Here is an 8,392-nt window from a genome sequence, read left to right as displayed (position 1 = left end):
CTCGGTCCGAGGATGCTTGATGGCATCCTGCGGCTCGACCTGCACGACGTTCCGCGGCTCGGCCTTCATGGCATGGCGGGTCGTCATGCGGAGGTTCGGTCGGCCCTTGTTGCTGATGTCCTCGAGGGCCCCGCGCTTCCGCTTCCGGTCGACGTCGCCCATGTTGCTCGGATCTGCTTTCGCGCGCGGACGAGGCCAATTGCTGACTGACGAACACCGTGCATTGATTTTTATTTTTTCATTTTTTGGATTTTCCACCGCAGCATACAAATCCCAAGCTTCATTATCCCGCGTAATTCATCGCAGCGATTAAAAACACGATGCATCAAATCCGCCAATCAGGAAGCGTATACGCACCCACTTGGTGTCTCATTGGACATAATGTCGCGGTTCAAACCATGCATAACCGGACAGTATCCGGCGACGAGGTCAGCGGCATGTGTTTGAAACACTGTGATGCTTTCCATCACTGTGCAGTTGTATGTAAAAGTGAATAAAACAGATAAAGGAGTTGAAAACAGCACATTTGAATTTTGGCGCGACGAACGAAGTGATGGCGCCATGTCCACCATGTACACACATGATGTACACAGAGGCTCGACACGTGGAGAGACAAAAGGGACGTGAGGTACAAAAGGGAGTGCAGCGCGGCTCACGGTTCGAACCGAACGGTTTTCCCGTCACAACGCCAGCAGACGGCGCATGATTCTACGCCGACTCTCGACCAACAGGCAGCATCAGGGCAGCTTGGCTAAATGAACAAGAAGACATGCACTACGGTGCTACATGCGTTGTGCATGAGCTAGATAGTCTTTCGCTGCAGAGCGAGGTGGCGTGAGCTTACAGTGCTTGGGCTCGTTGGATAGCTGGATAGCTGCCAGTCGCAACCAAAATAGACACTTGAACGTTGCATTAGATAGCAACACCGTAGAAGCACACGTTCCACATACATTCATTGACCCCTCAACTTGCGCACGATTGTGCACACATTGGCTCTAGTACTTGTTCGATTGCCCACGCAAAGCGAGGTTGAAGCCCGCACACCTGGTGTGGTCGCGGATTGGTTGCTTTCGCCTTGGATTTCACCCAATCACATGCGATTCGAAATATCTTGGTTGCCACTTCCAATCCCATGAGGGTCCCCATCGTCGACTGCTTCGGGCCGCAGGCCGCCATGCAGCTCCGCCAGGTCGACGCGCGTCCTGGCGATGGCGCTACATGCTTCCTGTAGGCGTGTATGGACGTCGGCTTCTTCTACTTGCGCGGGCATGGCGTGCCCCGGCAGCTCCAGCGCGATGTGTACAAGCAGATGGCGGCCTTCTTTGCCCTGCCGATCGCCGAGAAGCGCAAGGCGGTCGCGGACAAGAACATGCGCGGATGGGCGCCCATGTACGAAGAGACGCTGGACCCTGCACACCAGACGAAGGGCGATACGAAGGAAGCGTACCATGTCTGCCGCGAGTCGCTGCCGGACGAGGTGCATCTTCCGCTCCACGACACATGCAATGTGTTTCCCGACGCCGCCATCCTGCCGCACTTCAAGACGATCACGACCACGTACTTTGATGCGATGAGCCACTTGGGCTTGCACGTGGCACGCGTCATGGCGACGGCCGCCGGCGCGCCCGGCGCCTTTGACGCACCCGGCATGTTTGACCGGTAATACGTCGTCGCTCGTGGTCCTTACCCCTCCTGATCCAGCCACCAATTGTAGTCCCATGACGGTGCTGCGCATGCTGCACTACAACGCAGAGGCGTCGAACCTCGCGAACGGCGTCATTGCATGCGGCGCGCACTCGGACTTTGGCTTGCTCACGCTCCTCTCGACCGACACGGAGCCGGGCTTGCAGATCGAAGGTCGTGACGGCCACTGGGTCGACGTGCCGTACGTCCAAGACGCTTTCATCGTCAATGTTGGCGACCTCGCGGGTAGGATAATGACGACAACTTGGCCAATTTGGAGGGCTAGAGCGCTGGACGAATGGCCTCTTCCGATCGACGCGGCACCGCGTCGTCAACAGCACGGGCCGCGAGCGCTACTCAGTGCCCTTCTTTTTCGAGCCCAATTTCCATTGCAACGTCACGTGTCTTCCGTCGTGCGTGGATGCAGCGACGCCGGCCAAGGTATCCATCCTCCTACAACAAAGCCGTCGCGTAGTCCATCGAATTTAGTACCCGCCCATTTCGGCTGGCGCCAACTTGCTCAACAAATACAGCGAAATCCACGCGAGCTACCCGTCGACGGCCCACGAAGCGATGCCGGCCAGTGTCCAAGGCGGTCATCACGCGTCATGGGCGTCAACGTAGCTACTGGCGGTGCTCTAACCTCGCTTTTGGGAAATGCATTGAAGAATAATACATGCAGCGTGCTACAATTATGGTCGAGCCGAGTCAAAGCACAAGAGCTTTACCGGAGCGAATCGTTCGTACTACTAATGCAGCTCTATAACAAACAACCTTGTGGATTTGCGTGGGGCTCAACTGCACTCGTGGCAATATCGGATCAAGGCGTTAAGCGACTCTAGGTTCGTTCTCTCGCTTGATAGATAGATAGATAGATAGATAGATAGATAGATAGATAGATAGATAGATAGATAGATAGATAGATAGATAGATAGATAGATAGATAGATAGATAGATAGATAGATAGATAGATAGATAGATAGATAGATAGATAGATAGATATGACGTTTATTTGCTTCGATGAGCACAGCACTACTGGCTGTAAGCTCAATGCAGTTGCATTGATATGTGTATCAGTTCCGCACTACCTTGTGTCGTTGCTATCCACGGTGTGTACACCAAGAGTGCCCCACTCGACTTGACACGCTATACCAGGTATTGCAGGGCTGGCTTGACGGCTTCGAAAGTGAAGCATGGCGATGATGGCGCCGGAAGGATCGACTGCCCATGGCGGTTCCAGGCGGTCCATCGTCGTCTCGTCTGTAGCGGATGTTTAGTGATGCCATAGGCAAAGGACAGGTGTGGACGCCACAGCCATCCCAGTGCTGCCATCCTGCCTTGTACAAGAATCAGATAACGTGAGGACATGACATTATTATTGTGTGGACAAATAATAAATAAGATTATATAAGGTCGTGCCTTCTTAGAACTGAAAGACGCGGCTCGGCGGCGGCGGCGGGAGGCGTGCACTGCAGGCGCGGCCCGCGAGGTATTTGAGGTGGTATTTGATAGCGTCTTCGCTCAGGCTGCGGCCGTACGTGGTGTCATACAGCTGCTGCTCCATCTTGGCGGCCAAGCGGAGCACCTTCTTGGAGACGACAGTGGTCGACTGGAGGTGCTGCATCGTGCTCGACTTGGCGGCGCTCGAGTGCAAGAGCCGCGCGATGATGTAAATGTGACGCTTCCGGTCGTCGTTGAGCGACGCGCTGCGGTGCATGACGATCGGCATGGTGTATTCTCGTGGGATAGGAGATTGGAAAATGCAACCCACGGCAACCACCGTGATGATGTGTGCTGAAAAACGCACCGTTGGGCACCTGTTTATACCCCAAAGAGACTTGAAGTTTGTATACAAACTGCGCCGCGTATCTATTGCAGCCGCGCCTGTTTTTGAGCTCGGGCCACAGACGACGCGACGTTGTCGTTGCGTTGCACATGCTACCGCCTTCCCTCGTGGGGTAGGACAGTTTGAAATGCATGTTCTGGAGGAAATTGAACCCGCACACTGCGACCAGTGCGACGCAAGAAAACACGGAGGAAAAGAAAACGCCTGGCGGCACGTCAGACGCCGTTGCCTATGCACCGTCTTGTGCCCCACGGACCGTCGATACGTGTATATACACTCGGTGCGATTATCGATGCAGAGTCGAGACTGCGACAAGCCTCTCGACCTGCCTCCCGCTCGCGATCCAGGCAGCTACTATCGCAAGACTGCACGTCCGGCGCTTGGGTCGTCGCGATGAGGTGCCATCTCTTGACGCGTCGCTGGTCGCTCTCCGCGACGACCCCTGGTGTGCACGCTACCTGGTCCCTCGCACAATCTCGAATCACGACCACCAACGCTCCTCGCTGACGCACCGGCGACGCCTCACGAGCTCTTTAGAAAGTCCACCATATATTTATAATCTAATTGCAATACCTAATGTCAACAACAGCAATGTCTCGTCGTTTACACAAGTGCGCAGCTCACTCCCAGCGACCAAGTGCTGGTGCCAACTCCCACGCATTCAGGCGTTGTGCAACGTCTCTGAGTTCGTTTCGCTCCTTTGATTCCAACGCCGAAGACAGTTGATTGATTGAGTGATTGATTCAGTGATTGTGTGTGTCCAAGTCGTGTCGTGTCTGTCGTTTGAGATGCTGGAAAGCGCGCCGGTGTCAGTCTTGACAACTCGGATGGCGGCGCCTCGTTGCAGCACGTCGATACAATTGTAGCACAAAGGCGCAGGTCGAAAGGCTTGCTGTTGAGCTGAGTTATATTACATGCAAGAGATAGTTTCCTGCGCGTGAGGCGTGGCCGGTGCGCCAAGCGAGGAGCGTTTGTGGCCTTGTTCCAGTATCGTACTAGTACGACGAACGAGGTAGCTTGCATACTACGGTCGTCAGGGAGAGCGTTGGGCGCCACGACAAGCGATAAAGGCGGCTAGATATTGTCGATGAATGCTTCATTTTTTCGCGCCCTTTCAGCTCGTCCAGTTCCGTACTGCGGAAATGACCTAGTTGCAAGCCAACGGCAGTACAAGGCTGGAGACGGAACGCATACTTGCAAGTAAGAAGGTCGAGAGCCCCCGACCTTCTTGCACGACGTCCATGTTGGTTCAAAAGCTAAAGGTGGTCGGCTCGGAGTGATGCCCGCAGAATGGACATATGCACCTCGATGGTTCATCCATTTTACATAAGAAAACGGTGTGCCATCGCTGTAGACTGGTATTGACGACATGACCGGTATGCATAAATAAATACATTAGTAGGCTCGATCCGCGCGGTTCTCAAAGCTTGACGACATGGTTGCGCGTCTGAAACCGCGTTCGAAACGCGCGGCCCGCCAGGTACAGCAAGTGGCGACGAATTGCGTCTTCGCTTAGAGCCCGGCCATGCGTCATGACGAAGAGTTGGGCTTCCATCTTGATCGCGAGTCCGAGAAGCTTCTTCGCGACCATTTGCACGGGCAGAGCCGTCTTGGACGCGCTCGAGTGCAGGAGGCGCGCAATGATATACACGTGCCGCTTCCGGTCTTCATTCAAGTTGGAGCGGTGAAACGCAATCGGCATTTTCAGTGGACTTGTCGAATCAAATACCGGGTGCACGTTGGCAAATGATCGTGGCGCTTGTTATAACGATGTACTGGAGCGCTTTTTTCCCGCAAAATCGACACCGAGCCGTGTTTCTTACGAGCGCTGGGAGGGAAAGCGTCTTTTATGTCGCTACCCTTGTATAGTCGCTCCTTTCAATCACTACAAGAAGGGTTTCGACGAAAACATGCAATCGAGTCGTGTGTGGCCGTGACGCGGCGACCGCACGACGCGTGCGGCTGTCTACCCACATGCGTAAAAATGCGACACCAACGACAACGTGTATCACAAGTTGCTTCAACCACGTGTCTCTAGTGCCACCATCTATCATTTTGTTCGTTGGCGGTGGGTACTCCTTTGCTGCGACGTCAGCAGTGATCGAGAGCTCTTGGTATGCGTTCGGCGGGACTCGGCGCTCGATGGCTTAGCGACGCCTCGTACACCTGAACGCTCCAGCGCGAGCTCCAAAAATGCGATTTTTAGCGTCCATCGGATATGAGAATTCCGTGTCCGTTTTCGCTAAAGCCAACAATTTCTGAAGACTGCATCCATCCTAACGAACCGACTTGGTTTTGCTTCCGTTGGCATTCACATCGTCGTTAACACGAAGAGAAGACGTGAGTGCGTTCGCGTTCGGGGTCCTGGTGTCAAGGTTTCGGTGGTTTTCACTTCCCTCACCCAACCCCAAGCCAGGCACGACAACCCAGAGGTCGAGCCACGAGCTTGCAGTACGTATTGTGTGGCCCAAGATACCGGTGTGAGCGGCCGTTTATTGACGCATCAGTCGTCTATCTTGTGCAGATCTTGGCCATGCACCCGCCTACGCTTTGAGGCATCCAGAGCAGCCACTGGCTAAATCTAGGTGTACCATCGCTCGAGTTCATTGAAGGCACACCCCAGAGTTTCAGAGCTGCTCTATGTATGTCCTCTCTTCCATCCACCGTCGACGCCTCTGTTTCATTTTTCCGATTCTGCAAGCGCAACAGCGATATTTCTATACCATGGACATAATGACATAATCCTAGTCGCTTGACTTTTTCCGACAGAGTCGGTGTGGTCTCCGCTTCAAAGACACGTACTAGCGCCATAAAAAGGGGGCGAATTCGCTCCAACGACCGCACATACAGTAGAGGAAAGAGGCGTCTTTTCTCTCGTCGCACGGCTCTACGTCGACCAGCGCGTTCACTCGTGCTTCTCTCTTCGATATCCACGGCTGCCTCGTCGCTCGTGGTCAAGGAACAGGCGCGATGCGCATAGACCAAACACTCAAAAAAAATTGGGTATAAATATAAATTAATGTATGGATTGGCGCATTAGAGACGCGTAAATAGGACGACAACGCTCACGGCACAAATTAGGCGGCACTGCGGCAAGCACGCGACGCGAGAACGACCAAGTGCTTACGGATCGCGTCTTCGCCGAGCTTGCGGCCGTGCGTCGCGCGGTGGAGCTGGACTTCCATCTTGGTTGCGACGCGGTGCAGCTTTTGGGAGACGACCGAGGTGGGCACATTGGCTTTGGCCGCGCTTTCATGCAAAAGGCGCGCAATGATGTACACGTGGCGCTTGCGGTCTTCGGTCATCGTTGCGAGGTGGTGAATCATGACGGTGGTTGGGTTGGGTTGGTGGTGTTCGTTAAAGCCAAATTGAAAAGTGTGTTGTGTCGCGCGAGTTCCGGGCGAATATTTTTGGTGCGTTTTTATCTCCCCCTACCACCTCGTGTCTGGGCGCGTCCTGGCTTTTCGTGGGAAAATCACGCGTTGGCAAAGACATGCGCCATCACTATGGGACGTCGTACGTATTTATGCAGAGCAACGCGGTGACCGAAATCGAGTTGAGTTTTTGAAATGAAAAAATCGAGCTGTGTGGGGGTGGACCACCGGATGGGGGCGCTGCTGCACGTGGTCCTCATCATCCGTCAAACCGCGTTCACGAGATACGACGACTGTTTAAAGGAAGCTTTCGAGAGCGACCTGCCTATTTTTCATTAAATAGGCCAAGCACTAGCACTGGAATTGAATTGAATTGCTCCGTAAAGTGACGGATGCGATTTCTCGCCAAAAAAAGCCAGCGACAACTTTTCTCTCGTCCAAGAACCGAGAGAGTTGAACGACCACTTTCAGTCGCTACGAGTGTCTGTACTAATCATTCAAACACACGGGTTTGACGGGACGCGTATGACGTGTGCTCCACCCGCATATGAATGGGTTGCGTCCTAGACGCTGCTCGTACCGCAAATCAGCTGGTTGACAAAGGACACGACACATGAAGGTCGACTTTAATCAACCAAATGCCGCTTCGACGACTCTATGGCTTGTCTTGAGGCGCAGAGATGAGACAAGAGTCGTGGGGTGTACTGAATGCAGTGGTGTCCGCTGTCCCAGTCGAAGCACGGGGCTCACGAGCAACCATCGGTACACATGAAAGATGTTGTTATCGATCGTTGTTTCTCTTGTTCCTTGAAGCATTGCCATTTCTCTGTCTCACGGAATTCCTCCCTAACATTCTTCAAACGTGACGATCTTCACGCAAACGATACAATGATAACATGATGACGTGGCTGCATGCGTGCCCAGCATCGCTTTGAACGCCCTGCACCGCAATCCACGGGCAGTTGGCATTCGCGCAGCTAGTCGTACTACACGCGGGCGATGTACGAGCCAAGAACTGCACAAACCCAACCTTTGATAGGTACTACACGCATCTCAATCACACAAAAGATGGTCTTAAATACATGCCACCGAGGCCACTGCACCAAGTTGAAAACGGCACCGACAACGTCACACCGGAAGGATCTCGACGCGGCTTTTCGCCGCCGTTCGCTTGCACGCGGCATGGGCAAGGGTGACGAGGTAGTGTCGAATTGAATCTTCGCCCAGCGGCCGGCCTTGCGTCGCCTCGAAGAGCTGCTGCTCCATCTTGGTGGCGAGCCGCAGGAGCTTCTTGGCCACAATCGCCAGTGGGACGCGCGTCGCGCCCTTGTCGAGCAGTCGTGCAATGATGTAGACATGACGCTTCCGGTCGTCTGAAGTCGGCAAGTGCATCGGCCGCGTCAAATTCAAAAGTGACTTGACTGGTATGCGGCGTGCTGCACCTGGTGCTGCTGACATGGGTGAACCAGATGGCTACACGAAGTAGCAC

General features: G+C 54.0%; 5 protein-coding genes across 5 annotated transcripts; 1 reads left to right on the top strand and 4 right to left on the bottom strand.

The window, feature by feature from the left end:
- Positions 1-1,132: 1,132 nt before the first annotated feature.
- Positions 1,133-2,307, top strand: SPRG_11180 (hypothetical protein; the record flags this gene model as incomplete). Its single annotated transcript, XM_012350649.1, has 5 exons — positions 1,133-1,189; positions 1,232-1,659; positions 1,715-1,929; positions 1,970-2,124; positions 2,173-2,307. 5 exons carry the CDS (start codon positions 1,133-1,135, stop codon positions 2,305-2,307), a joined length of 990 nt encoding a protein of 329 aa, XP_012206039.1.
- Positions 2,308-2,511: 204 nt separating this feature from the next.
- Positions 2,512-2,932, bottom strand: SPRG_11179 (hypothetical protein; the record flags this gene model as incomplete). The annotated part of the gene is made up of 2 exons (XM_012350648.1): positions 2,512-2,521; positions 2,772-2,932. 2 exons carry the CDS (start codon positions 2,930-2,932, stop codon positions 2,512-2,514), a joined length of 171 nt encoding a protein of 56 aa, XP_012206038.1.
- A 172-nt stretch (positions 2,933-3,104) lies between these two features.
- SPRG_11178 (hypothetical protein) lies at positions 3,105-3,415 on the bottom strand. Its single transcript, XM_012350647.1, has one exon. It carries the CDS (start codon positions 3,410-3,412, stop codon positions 3,107-3,109), a length of 306 nt encoding a protein of 101 aa, XP_012206037.1. The 5' UTR covers positions 3,413-3,415; the 3' UTR covers positions 3,105-3,106.
- Positions 3,416-4,924: 1,509 nt separating this feature from the next.
- Positions 4,925-5,231, bottom strand: SPRG_11177 (hypothetical protein; the record flags this gene model as incomplete). Its single annotated transcript, XM_012350646.1, has 2 exons — positions 4,925-4,955; positions 4,984-5,231. 2 exons carry the CDS (start codon positions 5,229-5,231, stop codon positions 4,925-4,927), a joined length of 279 nt encoding a protein of 92 aa, XP_012206036.1.
- Positions 5,232-6,565: 1,334 nt separating this feature from the next.
- SPRG_11176 (hypothetical protein) lies at positions 6,566-6,855 on the bottom strand (the record flags this gene model as incomplete). Its single annotated transcript, XM_012350645.1, has 2 exons — positions 6,566-6,616; positions 6,646-6,855. The coding sequence occupies 2 exons, from the start codon at positions 6,853-6,855 to the stop codon at positions 6,566-6,568; spliced, it is 261 nt and encodes an 86-aa protein (XP_012206035.1).
- Between the last annotated feature and the right edge of the window lie 1,537 nt (positions 6,856-8,392).

Source organism: Saprolegnia parasitica (genome assembly GCF_000151545.1).
Source record: "Saprolegnia parasitica CBS 223.65 unplaced genomic scaffold supercont2.68, whole genome shotgun sequence".
In the NCBI taxonomy this organism is placed as follows: Eukaryota; Oomycota; class Saprolegniomycetes; order Saprolegniales; family Saprolegniaceae; genus Saprolegnia; species Saprolegnia parasitica.
Note: the sequence above shows the minus strand (reverse complement) of the source record. Positions and strands in the feature narration are given on the sequence as shown.

What these genes read in the sequence shown, in the direction of transcription:
- SPRG_11178 (XM_012350647.1), bottom strand. Translation starts at nt 3,412, where the DNA reads ATGCCGATCGTCATGCACCGCAGCGCGTCGCTCAACGACGACCGGAAG.